The sequence below is a fragment of the Meriones unguiculatus genome, chromosome 3, assembly GCF_030254825.1.
Source record: "Meriones unguiculatus strain TT.TT164.6M chromosome 3, Bangor_MerUng_6.1, whole genome shotgun sequence".
In the NCBI taxonomy this organism is placed as follows: domain Eukaryota; kingdom Metazoa; phylum Chordata; class Mammalia; order Rodentia; family Muridae; genus Meriones; species Meriones unguiculatus.
In genome coordinates, this window is record NC_083351.1 from 140,420,395 (window position 1) to 140,441,533 (window position 21,139).

At 44.7% G+C, this 21,139-nt stretch overlaps 1 protein-coding gene across 13 annotated transcripts in view; it reads right to left on the minus strand.

The window, feature by feature from the left end:
* Positions 1-21,139, minus strand: part of Apbb2 (amyloid beta precursor protein binding family B member 2) — a 308,714-nt gene that overhangs the window by 94,369 nt on the left and 193,206 nt on the right. For 8 of the 13 annotated variants that reach the window (XM_060380673.1, XM_060380674.1, XM_021635489.2 and 5 more), the window contains one exon: positions 4,244-4,452. In XM_060380673.1, coding sequence (XP_060236656.1) covers positions 4,244-4,452 — 209 coding nt within the window. Of the gene's footprint in view, positions 1-4,243; positions 4,453-9,941; positions 10,065-21,139 lie in introns of those variants that run through there. The other 5 variants (XM_021635491.2, XM_021635490.2, XM_021635485.2 and 2 more) reach the window with 3 other exon arrangements.

Consider the following 21,139-nt stretch of genomic DNA (forward strand, 5'->3'; position numbering starts at 1 on the left):
GTGGGGGCTATCGTGACAGCTCTTGTATCTATCTCAGAAGTTCCGAAGCCAGCATAGCTACGGAAAGCCAGGGTCACACCCCAACTCGGACCTCATGCTTAGTCTGTGGCTGAGACCTGCTGTTAGAGTGGGGAGGGGGGATGGTGAAGTGAGGAGTGAGGTGTCGTGAGCACCTGTCTGCCTAACAGATGTGGCCCAGCTGTGTACAGATGTGCTGGGGATGGCAGTCCCTCTCCTCTACTTTCTTTTCATATAGGAAAAAAAAATGTTCAGTAATAATAAAGCTCAGCTTACACTTCTCAACATGGTGTGCTTCCCGGGGTGTCGACTGCGTAGGTGGCCAATGGCCACAAGCTTGTTAGCAAGTAGACACTTTGTAAGGAGACAGGATCCACACTCCTTTGGGAAACCCTGGCCATCTCTCTATGAAGAGTCTAAGTAAGTCTTGGCCATTGGCCAAGAGCTATTCATAAAAAATATCTTGTATGGCTCTCCCCCCCTCCCAAAGTCTGTATCCACATAAGTTCAGAGGTAATTTGGAACAAATAGGTGGATTGGGAGTGGGAGGGGAGGAAAAGCAACGTGGGCCAAGTTTCAGTAGCAAATACTTCTCGGGCGGTTGATAAACTTTCAAAAATACTTGCTGGCACGTGCACTGGAAACATTATCCGCCGTGCTTGACGCTTCCCGGGTGAACTTTGGGAAGTGAAATGTAAAATCTTCAAACTGTAAGGAAGCTTGCAGTCCTAAATTCTTGTGCCGTCAACAGATTTGGGCGCTTATTTATCTGATTTTTCTTTCCACGCCAGCTCACGCGGTAGCTCAGTGAAAACATGCATTTCTGACACGACACATTACAAGTTACTTTTCTCCCCTAACATTCTGCCTTTTTTTTTTTTCCATGCTTTGAAATTAGTTGAAATAGATTCTATTTAGAGATCAAAGAAACGGAGCTGGAGAAATAATCATTTCTCTTCTGCTGTCACCGGCACCTGGGACGACATTATTAAGTAGTCATTTTCTGCCTGGCTTTGCGTGCGACACAGCCCTTCCCTTCTGGTGAAGAGATCTGAGAGTCTCCACATTCCCTAATATAGTGTGTGAAGTCTGGGATGGAAGCGGAGGTCAACGATGGATCAAAGTTCAAGGCTGACTCTGCCACACACTAGCTCTGTAATTTTATGAGAGCCTCTGAGGCCTTGCTGTGTCTTTGCTGTGTCCAAACAGGGGTGACGCCTTCCCTTGATAATAGGCATGTGTTTCGTGAGCACAATGACACAAGTTGCTGGCCTGGCCCTGTAAACACGGTGCACACTCATGGCTTGAATTGTCCTCAGTGTTTCCCTGACCTGGCTATGTGGCAGGCTACCTCCTTCCCTACCTTTCCCCTCTCCCCTATCTCTGCATATCCCTTTGCTCCTGTGATTACAATGTGCAGGCAATCGTTAGTCTGCTGGGATGTTTGACTTAGTGCTGGCGTCACAAACGGGGGAAACTGCATGAAGTGAACAATCAAAAGGTTGCTCTGAGGGGTGGGTGTCCCCTCTGTCTATCAAAGGGCTGGTGGCCCGAGGAATGTAGCTTTGTAGCAGAGTATTTGCCCAGTCTATGTGAGGAAGGAAGGAAGGAAAAAAGGAGGGAGGGAGGGAGGGAGAAAAAGAGGGAGGGAGGGAAGGAAGGAAGGAAGGAAGGAAGGAGGGAAGGAAGGAAGGAAGAAATGAACAAGTAAATATTCAAATAAATGGTAGTGGTAAAGTGCTTGACTGCCAGGCATAAGGTAGGTTCTGGGTTTGATCCCCAGCATGGCAGGAAAAAAATAAACAAGAAAGCAAAGAAACAAATAAACAGCTGGGTATGAGCCAGTCATTGCATATCTGAAACTTCTAAAACTATTGATCTTTTAAAGATCCATTGAGGGCAAAACTCAGTAAGTACAAGTAAGAGGGGGTAGAATTTAGGGAGGAGCCAGGAGACCTAAAACACCAAGTATATGGCTACTCAACTTCTGATTCTCAGAGGCCAGCTTCTGTGTCATGGTTGATTCCGAGAAGGGCCAAATGCATTGTTTACGAAAAATGCTTTTTGTTCCTTGTGGTGCTGGGGATTGAACCCAGGATTTTATGCGTGTTAGGTAAGTGCTCTATCACTGAGCTACTCATTCAAACTGACAAATCTTCATAAGCAATAAGGAGGCTGAAAACTACTAAGGACAAAGAATATAAGTCCTTTGGAGCCTGGGAAGGAGCCCTGAATATGGGCGAGGGTAGGAGGATGACATAGGGATGGGAAAAAAACAGGCAAGGGTGGGCTCCGAGAGACCCCGGGCTGGGTGAGGCCCTCTACACGACAGTTTCACCTAATGCCAACTGCCCAGCTCTGCTGGCAGAAACACTGAAACCGAACTCCACACATTCCCAGACCTCACTCCTTGGACTCCCCCAGGTAAGCACAAAGAAAGACTTAATCTCTTCTGAGTATGGAGGACACAAGCAAGACACCTGAAGTAGGGAGTGGTTCTCCTCAAGTTGGTCCGACCTCCTGACCTCAGGGACAACAGGAGGCAGAGAACATTGAAAACCTAAAGCTAGGGACATCGGAAAGAATCCTCGCCAGGAATCCAGAGGCCCCGGGTGCTGCTGTGCGTCACTGATGGATAGCTCTGTGTCCCAGTTTTCCCATCCATAATGTACTTTCCTGGTTGGAGGTGTCCTATTGTTGAACACAGCCTAACAGGACAGAGTAGCACAGCTCTGTTCTAGCAAGATCAGGGGTGGACACTGCCTGGCGCTACATCAGGGCGGCCGTCCAGAAATGCCTGAGATGGGGTGGGGTGTGGACTCCTTCCTTCCAAAACCTGTTGAAGGCTGGGGCTCCACTGGTTCAGTTTTTGGTTTTTTTGTTTGTTTGTTTGTTTGTTTGTTCCAAGCACACCTAATTCAAGGGGAATATGTCACTGGCTAGAAGCTGCTTAGGATGAGGAGCTATTAGACTTCAATGAGAAGATATCAAAGTCACCTAATGCTAGACAAGAGCCCGCGTCGTTCACTGGTGCTGAGTCATATGCCTGGCGCGCAGGGCGGAGTCCAAACCAGCCAGGGCTCTCCTCTACCAACGAGGGGATAGCTAGCTCCAACCCAGCTCTCTAAAGATGGGAAACTGGGGCTGGGGCTGGGGCTGTGGTGGCAAGATGCTGGAGTCCTCTGAAGCAGGAAGTGGAGTAGAATACCAGTCTTCCTGCTTCCCAGGGGGGAACAGTTCGCTAATCAGAATGTCAGGAACAAGATGCTGGCTACTTTTAAGGAGAGGATAGGTGATAACACTGGCTAATGCAGAAGAGTTTGGCCAGTCAGGGGTAAAGTTCAAATGCACTCATTTCTCAAACCAAAAGAAAATGGCCTCGTTTAAAGAGCAAAGGATTTATCATCAGAAAAAAAGTGGGGGAGGGGAGAAAGGGGCAGAACATATACCTTGCTAGATAAACCGCTGATATAAATGACAGACAAACAAACAAATAAATAAGCTGTCACTTGGCTGTGACCTTTCCCATTGATAATTCTCTTGAGTGTGCTGTTACTAGACCTGACAAATATTTGCTGCAGGAATCGTTACATGAATGAATACCACAATGAAAATTTTTTAAGGCCTCAATTCTTTATTTAAACATCCTGATTTCTTCCTCGGGGATATCCAGAATTTATGCCACTAATTATTTCCAAAATAATGTCACTTCTGCTAAATAAACACATCTCTTTTTTTTTTTTTTATCCTTAAATAGAAATCTAAGCATGTAAGTGCTCTCAAGGGTTATCCCTGAAAAACATCTTGTGCAATGGTAGCAAATGAACTCAAGGCTAATAAGATACATAGTAACTATAACACTCCTGGCCAAGAGACATTCTTCTATGCATAAATATTTCATGGATCCAGCACCATGCAATGGTACCTGGAGAGTAAATTACTGTGTGCATGAGCCCTAGGGAAACTTAGCCATTTCCCATTAATCAGCTCCTTTTGTTTTTGTACCTAGAATGATATTTCATGAGACCAGAATCCATTAAAAGTGAAAACGGCCCTAGACAACAGACGTTAACACTATTTCTAAGAGGGAGTATTAATGAGCTCTCAAATCCAACGTGCGTGGCTACCAAAAGGCCTACCTCAGTGGCCTGTTGGGGTAGAGACTGCTAGTGTAAAAGGAGACTGAGTTACAATGCTGAGCATGTAAAAAGACACTGCCCTTTACCTCGTTCTCTGGGGTGGGAGATGGCGTGACAGAGCTGAGTGACCCTTTCCTAGAGCCATGGCGATCCCCCGGGATGGAGACAGGCCGTTCCCACTGAGTGGTTCCTGTTGGGATGTGCCAGTAATAGGTCCCAGCGATGTCACTGATTCTTTTCCAGCCAGGCGGCAAATCCGGATCTGTCTGAAATGAGTGATCACTCCAGATATCTGCTGGGAAATGAGAGAGAGAGAGAGAAAGAGAGACAGAGGGAGAGGGAGAGAGAGAGGGAGAGAGAAAGGGATTTTATTAAAAAAAGAAATAGGAAGCTTCCAATAACCAGGTAAACCCCACACACAGAAACATCACAACTATGTTGGACTGAGAAGACCCTACCAAATAAAGCATGATGAAATGGGTAAGACAGGAGACAGAGAGCTGGAAAGGGTGGTTGCCATCTGTGAAGATGGGCATAAATATCTCTTTTCAAGTTACCCCATACCTCCAAGAACCCCAAGCTAACGCTCCATGAATCTTAGCCAACCATGCAGGCAAATTCCACATGTTTACACGGGGCCTCCCAGGTCCTGCTGCCAATCAGGAAGACTGGCTGGTTGGCATCACATATTCTTCCTGGTTATAAGTCTGTTTTTGTAACCGCTTTCTATACCCACAGAGGAGCAGTGTCTTTTTCAGGACTCTAGGAGTCTGAATTGCACACTTTTAGGAAAAGCAAACTGAAATAAATAGCTGTGGAATTCAACAAAGGACCAGATTGGCTTTAAAATGGAGCCAGTCATGTAAACACACGAAAGAAGGTGGGAGTGAGAGGCCATACGGAATGGTGGAGAGTGTGGCAAACGGGCAAGTGTCTGCAAGGTCTAAAGACATTCAAATCTAATAATATCTCTTAAGCAGTGCGGGTGACAAATAAAGTTTAGCCTCTGGGCAATTTCAGGCACACTTCACCTACCTAAGGATTTATTCAATTAACTGAGTAATTATTTGCTTGAATTTTTCTTTCTTTTTTGTGGGGCTGGGGGGGCGTATGTCACATTCTGAGATCAGTAGGAGTAGGACTTCCCCCAACTCTGTACCCCAGGGCCTGCCCACCCTGGTGCTTATAGCCCCATGCCCACACCCTTGCCCTCCTGACAAGGTCAGCCTGGCAGATGGGTTAAACTTCCTCTTCCCTTATAAGATGAAGTCCAGCAGCACCCGGAATTCCTCCTTATGCAAATAAGGCATCTCCAGCATCCTGGCCCCTGGCTAATAATGTACACTCACCCCAAAAGCCCCTGCTTCAAAGATTTAAATAGTTTTTGTTCCCCCCAATAAAATGAGCTGTCTCACTGAAGCCCGTCTCTGAGAAGGCTGTTTTCTTGTGCACTCACTGGCACCTGAGCTCTCCATCCCACCTCTGTTCCTGACTCCCGCTTCCTCTCCTCAGGATCTCCTGGCCATGGTTCTGGCCAACTGTGCCTAGACTGTCAGGGAAACAGAGCCCAAACAGCACTTTTTGCCCTTGGATTGAATATTAAAGGGATTAAAAAGTACAAGAGAAAAGAAGCAGAGCGAGAAACTCAGAGATGGAAGGCTCATGGAGAAGCCACAGAACTGACTGTGTCCGTGTGGGAAGGCTGACAACCGGGGCTCTAGACTTGAGCACCGTTCTAGTCCACACGGCCGAAACATAAAGCCAGAATGCTTTATTGCGTTTCTAGTGAGAACACGTGTGTACATCAATGCACAGTGTGGGCACACATTACTGAAACTGTTGGAGGACAGAAGGAAGAGAGGAGCTGTACAAAGAGGCTGGCCAAGCCCTCGGGCATAGATTGCATCTCCAGTGCTGCTGGTGGCCCCAGCACCCACTCTTTCCATTTCAGCTTGCCAGAGGCAAGACTGCCCCAAGTTTCAAATTACGGTGGAGATGTTGCCCTCTATCCACAGGGAAATGAAAACATGATCATAGAATTCCGAGTTAACAAAATCTGAAGAAACAGCTCTAATCAAATGTGCTTTATACTCCCCATTCCTGGCCCCCCTTTAGGAGGTAAATGGGTTATTTCTGATATCCCTTTGTTTTTAGCATCTCAACTGGGGCAGGGAAAGTAAATACGAGGACTTAGGTTGGAGGACTCTTGAGTGCGTGCATGCCCTTGGAGGGTCTCATTAGAGGTCTGGAGTGAAAATGGAAAGGAATGAAAGGACGCCTGTTCTACCTCTGTGGTTAATGAGGTCTGCAATTTATACCTGAGAGTGAGGAACAGCCATGTACACCATCAGAATATGAATTCCTGTCAGACCAAGGGCAGAGTGCAAGGTCGGTGGCTTTGAAGCCACGTTGCTACCTGGAGTGTGTGAGGGGACCTGTGCTCTAGATGACAAGAACTGAGCTGTTCTATACTGAACCAAACACACTACATTCTAACCTGGTTTGCACTTTAAATTTCTGCCAAGATTGTGTTGGAAAAGCCCTTGAAGGAGGTGGGGGTGGGGGTGGGGGCTTATTCTGTTGCTAAAAATAGCTGACAATGGTGATAGTCAAAGCTCCAGTACTCACAGTTCCAGCGCCCTGTCCAGAGGCACCCCGACCAGTGCAAGGGCCAAGTGCTAGGAAGGCAGGAAGACTCTGTGTCAGTCCCACCAATCAGCCTCCTTCCCACACCCTCAAAACAGGTACTCAACAGTGGACGGACCGAGGAACGAATGAAGGAGGAAGAAATTACTGAATGAATTAGGTCTTCCAACAGTAAACCTAGCATCTTACGAATGAGGAACTCTGAAGAAGTCGGTTCTGTACAGTGTAACACAACAGACCACTAACATTCACGCAGGACTAATGCCCATTTCTGTCAACAGCATGTACGACCGTCCTCATAGGTAAACATACTTTCAGTCATCTACGTCAATGTCAGCAGGTTCCACATCTGTGGATGAAAGAAACTGGCCATCACACACGCTTTGACAGACCTGTGGGAGCATTGAGATCACAAGGAGTTTCCAGTGGGAATACCCTCAAAGACATCAATATTAGAGAAAGGCTTTTTTCTTGGGCCCGTCACATGCCACAGTAATCTTGGGTGTTAGAGCCAGCATTAGAACGTAAAAAGTGCACCAGGGGATCCCGTCTGCGGCCCACTATCAGAACGAGACCTAAGACCAACTGTGGCGGCCTCAATGAGATAGGTAAGAGAGGGAGACCGGCGGAATGCAGGGGAAGTCTCTGGGGTACGGCTAACATCTCAAGTCTCAGCACAACATTCTTACACAGCCATCAACTTAGCAAGCATTAAAGAGCACTGCACCCGAGGGCAGGTGGGTCAAACAGTAAGAACACGTATGTCTTTCATATGCTCGTATACAGTGGAGGGGAATTTTAATATAAGCATGCAAACAGAATAATGTTATGAATTAATAAAGGAGTCATCGCCACCTCATGGCCAGCACTTCCACAGCTGGTATCTCTCCTAGGGAACCCACACATGCGTGTTAGGTATTCAGACCACAGTAGCAATATCAAAATGGCCCCCGACTAAAAACAACTCAGATCTCCTTTTATAGAAGAATGGGAAAATTACAGCAGAATAAATAAATAACAAAATGAGCCAAGTACAGCTGCACACAGCAACACAAAGTTCACAACACGCCTCTGATGGAAAAGGAGGCAGACAAAAGACTCTATATTCACCACAATTCTGTTCACATAAAGCCTAACCAGTAATTATTTAGTGACAGACATAAATGGTTTAGACATAAATGCAAACACACAGTTATCACATTAAAAAAAACAAAACAAACAAACAAAAAAAAACACCACAGGCTGAGAAAGAACCCAAAGTGTGTGTGTGTTGGGAAGAGGGGGGCTGGGGGCCAGTTTTGATAGAGAAAGACATACCCCAGGTCTTCCATAGTCTAAAAAAAATTCCATTGGTGTTGACAACTGATGTTCTCTTTATAATTACCTACTAATCTGTGTGCGTAATTGATATTCCTGAATGTATATTTTTCACAAGTGAAAAAAACAGTTGGTAAAGTGTTTGCCAACTATGCATGATCCGAAGCAGGGACATAGAAGGTGGGTGTGACAGTGTGTTCCTGAAACCTCAGCACTGGAAGGCAGAGTCACACACACACACACACACACACACACACACACACACACACACACGAAGTTAGCCAAGTCAGAATATTTTCACAATCTATAAAGGTGATCCAAACGAAAAACAGGCTCATTCAAGACTCTCGACGGCTCCGGTGAATAAAGACAATTCAAAGAGCCCAGCGGCGGCATTCCACAGCCTGGGCTGGGCATGAGTGGGAATTCCCTGGGGGGGGGGGATCATCTTACCTGGCTCAGCCATTCACTGTTTGAACGGCCTCCGCACAAACCAGGTAACTTCTCAAAAACGTCAGATGTGTATCTGTAAAAGCACAGGTCACACCAGTTCCCTCACTGGGTCGCGTGTCAACACTCAGAACAGCAGGACACAGGACAGAGGTAGCTGCCTGTGACCACACACCGCCTATTGCTCCCATGCTTTCCTTCGGCAACATAGCAAGACATTTGTCTCACTGAGGTCCCCCCACTTCAGTACCAAGGAAAATGCCTACTACAGAAATCATGAGGCTGGGTGGCCACCTTGGTTCTAAGAACAAGACTAACATGATGACAATCTCCTGGGGAGTTTTCAGTGGAGAAATCACTCCAGCTCACTCCAGGGAGGGCAGCTCGAGACAACTGCTGACCCTCTCACCTGCCCTGCTGGCCTTCTTCAGCAAGACACTCTCTTGTCTTTCAGATGTCTGTCTGTCTGTCTGTCTCTCTCCACCAATGAGAAAAACCACTTCACGACTTTTAAAACAAACACGTCCCATAAGGTATGGGACACACATGTGCTATATACTTTAAGTTTCTCTCAGACGCAAATCAACCCCAAATGAAGGCAGTTGCTTTGTCCGTGTTTTGGTTTCCTCTGTGGTCTGCAGGCTCCACTGGTGAAAAGCTCTGCACTCTCCGTTGCATAAAACACGACTAGACTTTGCAGCTAATGCGCAAGGCAAACCCATCTAGAAGACAAGGGCAGATCCAGGCCTTTTCAGACACGGTGCTACTGTGGTATTATAGATGCTGAGAAGATTAAAGAGGACACTGAGGCTGGCAGGGTGTGGACTGTGTACCCTTTACTGCATGTCCAAAGTTGCGCTGAGCTGAAGGCAGAATTGTTCTAAGGCTTCAGAGGACAGAAAATGGATTTAAACCATAAAAGTATGTTCTGATACAGAACAGGATTGATTTCAGAGACCTGAAAAACAAAACAAAACAAAACAAAACAAAACAAAAACACCAGCATTGACAGCAAGGGGAAGCAGGGTAATTAAACAAAAGGGCCAGAAAGGAGAAAAGAAAACAATGGCACAGGGTTGAGATGACGAGACAAGGAGCCCACCTGACCAAGGTCAAGAATTGAGTGAGAACACCAAGATTCTCCATGGATGCTTGGCCTTGAGCCCCCATCACCCGGCGTTCTGGGTCCATGGACACGAATATTCTTGCAATGCCTGCCTCCCTAATCCAGCCCTGGTAAAGCAGCGTGGCTATTCCAGCTGGCACATCTTGCTGGAAGCGGAGAAGAAATCCCACCCTCAGACACGCGGTGAAACCCATGTCTAGGATGCCTCCCTTCCTTCCTTCCTTCCCTCCCACTGGAGCTTGTACCTAAGATGCTTTCTCCCAGTTCCTGGGCTCTTGTCATCATGGGAAGCTCACTGAAGGCTGTCACACGCTGAGAAGAGACATGGCAGGACAAGAGCAGAAAAGTCACCGAATGAGTCTGTGGTCCTCCCCCTTGCCTGCATGCCTTCTTCTTTCTTTCTTCTTCTTCTTTTTTAAGTTACAGGAAACAGGGACGGGAAGTCAGAGAGTAAAAATAGCAAGGCTGACAGTCCCACAGAGTCCCTCTTGGTCCAAAAGTAATATCCTTGGCATGGAAACAAGAAGCCCATTTATAAGCAGCAAGGACCCACCCATTCCAGCCACCCCTGGCACCAGCACGTGGCTCTACCTGGTCCCCTCTAGGGTCTGGACAACTCTAGGGACCTGCAGGGCCAGGAGCACACTTACCTGTAATCACCCTCTTCCGGACTTTCTTTCAGGAACCCAGGAAGGGACCAAAGAAAAATGAATTAGCATGGCCAGCAGCTGGAAACACCCTCTCCTACAGACAGGGCAGAGGAAGCATGAATGGGGGAGCTGTACGTCTATATTTAGCAAGATCCGCACTGCTGAGCACGGCCCTGTTCCCTGAGGTCTTAGAGTGGCGTTTGCTACCACTGTGCGCCTAGTGCCTCCCGGGTAAGTGGTGGTGAGGGAAGATGGGTGAAAGAATCCCACAAGCATTTCCTGTCTAGCCTGAGCCAGGCTATGCGTGGGCAGTGCACAGATAAGATTACGACAGACAGGGTGCTGCCCATGTAACAGAAGGCAAGAGTCCTCAGAAGCATCCTCGTGGCCTGCGGCTATGTCCAGAGTTTCTAGCTTGGGTGGGAGGAAGCCCAAAAATTTGCACCTCTAACAATCCCACTGTTTTCCCACAATCCTAGGCTTTTGAGAATCACTGGCCTAGGAAAACAGAAAGGGCAGTCACGACCATCAAAAGTGCTGTGCTAGCTAGTTTTATGTCAACTTGACACAAGCTAGAGTCATTAGCAAAGAGGAAACCTCTAGAGAGAAAAATCCCCTACCAAACTGGCCTGTAGGCAAGCCTGTGGGGCATTTTCTTGAGTCATGATTGATGTGGGAGGGCCAGCTCATTGCAGCTGCCGCCACCCCCGGTTAAGTGGTCCTGGGGGCTATGAGAAAGCAGGCTGAGCAAGCCACCAAGCAGCATCCTCCGTGCAGCCTCTGCAGAGCTCCTGCAAGTTCCTGTCCTGACTTCCTTAGATGACAGACTTGCATTCATTATTTAGTATCAAAGGCTTCCTAGCAGCTTCCAGAAGAGAAAGGAGGACACAGCAGTGATACAAGATACAAGCTGAGAAAAAGGGTCCGCCATGCTGGGGCACTGGGTGAGTTCTCTAAACAGGATTTTCTATCCCCATGGGAGCAAATTCTTCTTAAACTGGAAGGGGCCACTGTCTTTGCAGATGGAAGAGAAGTGCAAAGGGTAGGTGACTAAAAAACAAACAAACAAAACAAAACAAAAAACCCAAAACCCAGCTATGCCACCATAGTAGAAAAGTCACTCTCTGAGGTGAGACGTTCACAATAAAGACCATACCAGCTACACATTCACTCTTTATGGCAAGGAAAAATCCGAAGGTCATGGTTTATATTTTCAAAGATCAGAAAAACAACTTATTCGATACTCCCATTCCTAGAGAAGAAAAACTTTCTATTTTCCAAGGTCTTGGTTTTAGCCACTGCTCTTTTCTCTTTTAAGTTATTCCCGGCTGAGCCAGATACTCCTGTCCAAACTACAAAATTTTTAACGTGGCTTTAAAGGTGTTTCTTGTTGTTTTCGGTCAGGGTCTCATGAAGGCCAGGATGGCCAAGAGCTGGCTAAGATAGAGGATGACATGGAACTCCAGATTATAGCAGTGCTGAGAATCCAACCCAAAGCCTCTGCTAGGTAAGGCCAGCACTCCTCACATCCCTTCAGGTGTTTTCAGGCTGCACAGTGGCCTGTCTGATTTCTCTCCCCAAGCCTAGTTCTCGTTTGTGTTTTTGGACCCAGATCTTCTCTGTTAGCAGTGAGCCAATAAAGCCCTTTATTTCCTACAGCAGCCATCACCAACATTCGAAGACAACGGCTAGAGTTTGAGGCTAGCCGGTAATTATCGACTGGGAGCTCCCAAGCAGCCAATGGTCAGCTGCTTAGAATTTGGTGTGAAACCTTCCTTTGTCAAAGGGACTGACAAATACTGGCCACAACAGGGAGTGAGTCTCAACAGTGTCTAACAGCTGTGCCTCCCCAGAATCCTGCTGACCCAACAGCCACTCACGAAAAAATGGAAGGGTCCTCTAAATGGTTTCAAGCCTCTTACATTTCTTGATACCAACTTATAAGACACAGTTAATTCACCACAGCCCTATGGAAACTCTACCCTGAACCCAACTGAACCCATGGTACTGTAAGTTACAATAAAACCCTTAGCAATTTGGGAAGTCTTTATGTCCCTCACGTTTCGGCATATTTTCCTTCAAACATTTACTAGGATGAGTTTTCAAATGCCTGCAATAGGGAGATATTTATAGTTGAGGGTCTTCCCATTGAAGTTGAAGGACTATTCCAATCAGTGTGCTCCTTTGGAAAGGCTACCACGGACAAGCTTTGCTGTTTTTCTTTTTTCAAATAAAAAGGCAACTTTCCTTTAAATCAAGATAACTAGATAACATCATCCATCTAGTATCATGAACGTTTAGATATGATAAATCATCTGAGAACTGCCTGGCTTGGGAATTTTTCTCTTTCTCTTGGTTCCTTTCTTTTCTTTATTTCGTCTTTCTTTTCGGGGGGAGGTGTGTGGGCCGAGGGTGCTGTCGGTGTTAAAGATGGAGCCTGGGCTTCATTCACAAGCCCTCAACTACCTCGCCACCCCCCACCATGCTTCTTTAACCCGTGGATGGCTGTTTACGCCACGCAGCTAAGTCCTCAGTGAAGCCGAAATGAAGTGGATAAGACAGTGTGTTTGCCTCATCCCTAAGACGCTCTCACACTGAGGATGCTTTTCTCCTATCTCTTGCTCCTGAGGGAGTCTGAGAGAACAGAAAGTGGCCTGATGCTGGCGCAAGACAGAAAAGAAGTGATCCTTTCTCATCTTGGGTTGTTAACCGAAACCAAAGCAACACACATGGGGGCTTCCCAAACTTCAGGACTTAAAGGAGGCATGAAATGTAAGGGCTAACAGTTGTCTAGAAGAATAATTACTTTTGTGAATACTCACTTATCCAACCAAACCCATACACACATTCATCAGTGAACTGACTGAGAAACATACACCCATCCTCAAAAAGTCTAATTCTAAATCCCCAAACACACGATACGATACACATAGATTGTCCTGCTAGTCACAGAGGGGACGAAAAATGAAGTTATCTGATGACCTGTGTTCAGGTTTGAATCTGCAATGGCCTCTACAGCTCATGTTTTAGCCTGGGGTGCAATTCTGCAGGCTCTAGGGCCTCCAGGAGGTGAGGCCTGGTTAGCGGGAAGGGGGTGGGGCGTGGAGGAATCTTCAGTGGTTCCAGCTATCCCGGGGTCTTCTCTGCTTCCTGGCTTCCTGGGCTGTGGACGCTGTCAGCTGGCCCTCCCACCTGGGCAGGAGTCCATCTGCCCTGCCTTCCCCTGCCATGAGGGAACGAGCTCCCTCCGAAACCACAAGCCTGAACTTTTTCCTGCCAGATTATTTTGATCATAGTGAAGCAGACGTAACTAAACACTGAGAATTAGAAGCTAAAAACGTGATTTAGTCTACCACCACTGTTGAGAAGCCTCAGGCTTAAAGAGCCCCCTTCCCCCAAACCCTTAAAATATAAACTTTAAACCAGTGAGGAGGAATTGTTTTACTTTCGAGAAGTGTTAAGAGAAAACCACATCGGCGCCAACAAACCTCTGGGATCTGTAAGTCTAGGCTCGATAATGGATGCAGAATGCACTTCACGGTATTATGATCAGTAATATGATGGTAAGGACGAAGCCATATTTACATAAAAGCTCCAGGCAGGTCACGTGACATTTTTCTCCCAGTTGTTACCCTGCACCCCCTCACCCAGTGACTGACAGCAGGGCGCCTTGATTAACACCAAGCAGGAATATGGAGGAGGCCAGCAAGCCAGGCAGGCATTCAGTTCTTTATTTTCAGGTTCAGGTATTTAATGCCTAGACCTAAACACGGGGTGCAAGGAAGAGCCCGGACTGCAGAGATCGAGCAAAAGCCAACTTCAGATTTCATTCAGACACCGTGGCCAGCTCCCACCTCCTCTGCCAGCCCATCCTTAGCGTCATTTTCTCATTTCACACCATGCAGGAGCCTGTTTGCCTACCAGCACCACATTCTTTCAAGGCAGACAGATTTGAAGGTTATGTTAAATGGAGTCAATTTTCTTTTCTATTACTTTGGCAAGGTCTTCTCTCGGGGTTGTAGTTCTGAGGCTGGTATATAACAGCAATGATGACAAGACATTGGCTATTGCAAGAGATGCCTTGACCAAGCCCGAAGCTATTATTACTGTAACGTGTAGCATACCAGGATTTGACCTATGCTAAATATTAGAATAAATGATGACTCCTGAGAATCTTGGAAATGGAAGCAACATTTGAGAATACTGCCTTTCCATCGGCACATTAACAGAGTAAGTTGCCACAGGTGGCATGGTCTTTAAAGTCAAAACCTGCATGTGGGGACATGATAGCATTGCACTCTCAAAAATTAAAATGCATCCACTGTACTTCTGACGTACAAGGAATCAGTCACTTGTTCTCCAGCGGCACAACAACATCTAAGTGCCGTTCCTAACCCCATCTCATCTGATCCCACAAAACTTGGCACAAAGGTGGAGCAAACAAATATCATTCCTATTTCCTAAGTAGAGAAACAGGCTTCAGCAATGATAAGGAACTTGCTCAAGTGAGGAAGGCAGTTCTCCAGTTAGGACTATTTCAGGGTGAGACCCGCTCTATGTACTCAGTGAATTTCAAAGATAAATAATGCATGCCTGTTCAAGAACCCAGTGGCCCCAAAGTAAATTGTTCAGGCTGCCAAAGGTCTAATGGAAAACCTTTAACATTTGATTCAAAAACTGGGTTTTAGTGTATGGCTGGCGAGGAGCGCGAGTGCGTGTGTGTGTGTGTGTGTGTGTGTGTGTGTGTCTGCGCACACACATAAACTTTTCTGAGATGAAGTTTTAAAAGCACACGGAGATTGTGGTGGAGCACACTTGTAATCCTAGCACTCCAGGAGGCAAAGGCAGGTAGAGTTCTGTGAGTTCAAGGCCAGCCTGGTCTACAAACTGAGTCCAGGACAACCAAGGCTACACAGAGAAACTCTGTCTTAAAAAAAAAAAAAAAATTCCCCACAGGGATCAAAGTGAGGGTTTAACTTTTCTGACTTGCTGTTTTGTTTGTTTGTTTTTTATTCCAACTAAAGAAAAAAACAATCTTCACTATGCGATACCCTAGCTGTCTTAAAACTCAGTTCGCAGACAAGGCTGGCCTTAAATTCATACAAATCTGCCTGTTTCTGCCTTCTGAACACTGGGATGAAAGGCGAGTAATAGAATTAAAGGCAGGTGCGGCCACACACCTTGCTCTTTTCTGAGATATTTATTCCCTACCCCAAAAGAATTTAAGCTGTCAGATACAGACAGCACTCAGTTGATAAAATAATGAGAGAATACAGCCACAGACTTGAGCAGAAACTGAATCTCCCTTGCCTCTCTCCTTATTTTTTTATCTTGTTTGTTTGTTTATTTCATGTAAACGAGTTTTGTGATGTTGCTCAATCCGGGCTTAAACTGGTAATGAATTCTTTTCTTTTTCTTTCCTTTTCCCCACTTATTTTTCACTACGCTGCCTTGACTGGCTTGGAATTCACTATATAGACCAGGCTGGACTTGAACTCCTACAATTCCACCTGCTCCTACCTCTTGAGTGCTGGGATTAAAGGCATATACTACCACGCCTGGCGATAAGAATTTTAATTTCTTCCTCAAAAACAAACTTCACAAAGCCTTACTTAGGTAGAGTGAAAGAAGTTCATCAAAAAAGAATCACTTTCCTCCATACCAAATCAACATGGAAGTTAGCGTATGGGACACAGTGCTGGCTGTAGAAAGGCAGTAACTGACAGTGAAGGCTGTACATTGTATCTGGGCTGTTTCCTTTTATGATCACATTATACATGGGGTTAATTAAGTTTAACTTTAAAAAAAAAAATACAAGCAACCCACAGCAGACACTGAAATTTTCATCTTTAATCTCTTCTTCCACAGCAACATAAATTTTGGTTGGTCACATGACCACTACATTTTTCAGCTTCCTTTGCAGCTAGGTTTACTTGGGTAAGGAACATTCTTGAGGCGTGAAGCTGAGTGATTACATGTCAATTTCTAAGAGCTTGCCTTTAAAAGGATCTGGCAGGCACACGTTTCTTACTTCCTGGAACATCACTGTTGCTTTGAACAATAAAAATGGATTATACCTGAGGATAGTAGAGGAGGAGAACAGAAGAACAAATGGTTTGTGAAGTGTTTGGGAAGCAAACACTAAGTTGCTATATGAAAGGGGAACACATTTCTATTATAGAAAGTTCCTTAAGTTATTAGCAGCAGAACCTCACTCATCTAAGAGTAGGAAAATGAACAGTAATCCTCTCACCAAGGAAATAAACAGCTCCTAAGAGAACTGCTTTGTGCTTTCATAGGCTAACCCAAATCTGCTGCCATCTAAATTAGTCTTTTCAATCCCAACTTACAGAGCACTTGTTCTAAAACATTGAGCTGTTCTAAGTTATCATTCATTCATTCTCCACAATCCCCCAGTCTCAGCATTTTAACCTCACAAACATTGCCAAACATTCCAAGCACAGGCAACCGGTTATCCTAATTTCTTAAGAACTCTTATGAAGTATATAAATAAAGGATTCAACCAAAAAACCAACCAACAACCACCCAACCATTTCATTCAATGATATTAATTCTTTAATATGCACCTCTTCCATGAGAATGCACAATTCAAGACAAGAGAGAAAAGTCAAGTTTCTCCAGGAAAAGATGGAACTCGACAGCTTGGCCTTTCTTTTCTAGCAATGGAAGAGTGACTCCGAAAGCTCCAAATCCTCTCAGAGATGCTGGGCTGCTGGCAGAAAAGAGGCAGAAGGATTCGCAGATCCCATCTGCCAGGGATGCACCTGCAGAAAGTGTCAGTTTTTAAAACTCAAAATAAAATATAGTACAATACAATGTTAGGCAACTGAGCCAAAAATTCCAGGAAGGGACAAAACTGGAATGATTACTCTCAAAACTCTCACACAACAAATCTATGGTCCAAGTTTATAAGAACTGTCTTTCTGTATAGACTAGGTCATGGAGCTAGTTAGGGCTTAAATTGCAAATCCCAAAACAGGAAAAAGTTAAAAACAGATCTAAACTCCTTAACGAAAAGATCACATTTGCCCTGCTTCAAGCCTGACTCACACATTGCAGGGGTGCAATGTAAACTTTCTGAAGATACGCAGACACGGCTTGCAAAGGTCTCCTTGTTTTCACACTTCACTTTTGGAAATTCCAGGGGATGTCAAAATAACATCCATATGAGCAAGAGCACTGGGGAAAAGGGGAGGATCCTGAAGGGCCAAGAAGAGAAGAAAGGAAACTGGGAAATAGGCTTTTTCGGAGGAGCATTTCCTGTGCCTGCTGAGTCTGAGTCCTATTTGGCCATGATGTCCAAAAGGAACCAGAATCCCTGCTTGCTATTTTCTATCCTCCCACAGATGTACTAGTGAACCCAATAGGCTTCAGATTCTAGCCAATATGCTCAATTTATATTTCTACCAGGAAAAAAAAAAAGTTCTTAAGGAAGGCGTTAAGAGATTTCTGATCTGCAGGGTCTTTGGGAGAGATTCTAAATTTATTACACTACAGGAATAATTATGGGCTCTTTTCTTCCTCCTCATCTTAGAATCCCATCCTTTCACATGTGAAAACTGATTTATTTATACAAGGTTTTGTCCTGAGTTTGCTCCAGTTTTTTTTTTTCCTTGCTAGATATATGGTGGCGAGCATCTATTTATAACTGATGGCTTATGTGCCCTTGGATTCTGTACGTTGTAAGCATCCATCTCCCACCTAAATGTTCTTCCCAATTACTTTCTTCTAAGAAAGAGATTCCTATAAAGGGAAAGCTTTTCAGAGAAGTTGGCTTGTTACACAAAACCTCTGTCTCAGAGGTGGGGACTAAGTGACATTCTTTGGAAGCAAGTGAAGCAGGTGCTCTTTCAGAGCCTTTCCCGTGGCAAACAAAACAGGGCAGCATCAGTGGGGACCAAGCATCTGGTGATGTGGAAAACTTTGTCCTCCACAGCTGTGTGCTTCCTTCCTCAGAGAAACAAACCGCGTGTCTTGCTGTGTTACAGCAGAGCTTTGATAAATGAATAGAGAGCACTTACAGCCTTTCCTTTAGAAGATAGGACAGTTCGAAGGCCCCAGCCATGTGGCCAGGAACACAAAAGGATTAAGAAAAATACAATTCTATTGTTAATTCTCTTTGTAGGAAACTAACAGCATAAACCACTTTTAAAAGCTAGAGTTTATCTGGAGTGTCACTGTCTTTTATATATATATAGATCGATTACCTTTTTAACACCTTCCTCCCCTTTCTGCCTCAATGACTAATTCATTTTAAAAAAATACATTCTACTTTGCTGATGGACTGAGAACAACAAGCGTTCTTACTGTAGATAAAGACTATAGCTACTTGTAGTTGGCTCAGGTTTCACCAGGCCATCTGTGAAGGCTTTACCTCTCTCTTGTGGCTTTTGGGTTTGTGGAGGAATACATAGATAAGAACTGGTAAGTTGGTAAGCCACCCCTGTATGGTAGCTTGAATAAAAATGGCCCCCATAGGCTCACAGGGAGTAGCATTATTGAAAGGAGTAGGAGTGTGAACCTGTTGGAGTAGGTGTGGCCTTAGTAGAAGAAGTGTGTCACTGATGATGGCCTTTGAGGTTTCAGAAGCTCAAGCCAGACCCAGTGGCTCACTCTTTCTTCCTGGTGCCTATGGATCCAGACGTAGAACTCTTGGCTCCGTCTCCAGCACCATGTCTGCCCATGTGTCACCTTGCTTCCTGCCATGACTATAATGGACTAACTCTCTAAAACTTAGGCCAGCCCCAATTAAATAGTTTTCTTTGTAAAAGTTGCTGCAGCCATGGTATCTCTCTCTTCACAGCAATAGCAACTCTGACTAAGATACCATTAAAAAAAAGAAAAAAAAACTGTAATCTGAGTCACTCATCTATCAGGACAATCTAATTCACCAACAACAGTACTATTTATTCTCATTGGAAAAGAAAAAGGATATGCAATTATATCTCTGTGAATCAAAATACACTTTATTTTCATCTCCAAAGAAAAACGTATATTATATATATATGTTAATATATTGTAACATATTAACATATATATCCCCTAATGATATGTGGGGACTAAGCAGTCTCAAGTATATATGCCACACACCTGTGTATGTATCCATTTCTATAGAGGATATTGATAGGGTATTCCAACAACGACTATTTGTGCTCCTATAAAATTGAACCCAGAGGAGCCCATCAGTTATACAAAGGAAAAATACATTGCGTGGGAGTCAAACCATGTAAGTTAAAGCCATGCATTCAATGTACATACGCTATATGGATAGAAATTACGCAGAAATATGGGGGAGATATCCCTTACGTAAAATTTATCCACTCTCTAAGAACAATGATGCACACTGCAAGAATACTTCTGAAGAAGGCATCAGCCATTACACACATGGTGATGGTTGCTATGGGCAGAAAGCAACTGGTCATTATGACCTTGTCCCTCCTCCTTTCTGTACTCTTGCTTAAGACACTCCTCAGACAACACCCATTTCTCCAAGCTTTGCCTCTTATTTTCTGTATAGAATGAACTGATTCACATTTAACATGGCATTCAATTCCCTCTTCACCATGCACCCCCCCCCCCGCCTTCTTCTGTCATCTTCAGGCCACTTCTAACCTAGGGTTACCTTGATACTAATTAGTTTTAGGTAATGCCACGTTTCTGCTTCTCAAGCTTTTGTCTGTACTATAGGCTGAGAGCATTCTTTCTCCCTAAAATTAAAACCTGGGTCACTTCCCAAGCATTTCTTAATTACTGACCCTACCTCCCCACCAAAGAAAAGAATCTCTTCTTGCCATGCTTCCAGTGGAGACAAATTCATCAGGTCATTTTACATTTAGGATTATAGTTTCTATTAAGGGACATTTTCCTCTCAGCTCTTAAACAGTAGAGTCAAGGACTACGTGTGTGGCTCTGTAACAGATGCCGGGGAGGATGAGAGATTTGTTTGTTTGTTTTTGTTTTGGGAGGGCTTTAGGTACCACATTCATACATTTAGAACTTAATACACAGGCAACAAAATGCTAGAGTTCTGCGCAGGGCAATCCCTGCATCTTAATGGACGAGCCGGAGTTGTGTTATATACAAATTGCACATCCTCACACTCACAGAAATGTTGCGCATCAGTGATAGAAGTGAAAATACACAGCCAAGATTATAAACTCCAGAACACCATATTGTTCAGCTGTCTATATGCTGGAGATTAAAAGCCCAGTTACTGGCCATTTAAAAGAATCTTCCATCCCAGCATGTAACCGTTGCCATGACAACATGACTTCCAGCTATATCTCTGGGAACAAGCATGCCCTTAAAGAGAGAGAGAGAAAAAAAAATGAAGCTCAATCAGATTAAATAAAGAATATACTGACAAGTTTTGAAATGGAAAGGGAACGTGCTTTAACCGGGGTTACCCAATAAAACATCTTTGAAATCCCTGTGAGTTCCAGACTAAGGATGGATTTTTGTGAAAGTAATTAAATTGTGCTTAGCATCTCTATCTCTCTCTCTCTCTCTCTCTCTCTATCTATCTATCTATCTACTTCTTCTTCTTCTTCTTTCTTTCTTTTTTTTTTTCAAATAAGAATAATACATGTTTAGGTTACACAGATCAGTCTACAATTAGTGAGGGGTTTCCAAAACCATCCCTGCTTTTACACTAACTGCTATTATTCTGCATCTGCCCACTTCACAGGTAGACCACTTCTCTTCTGTTTTACCCCTTCTAGAAGATTAGAAACACACCCCTGATTCCAAGGAGACGAAAAGAAGAGGGAACC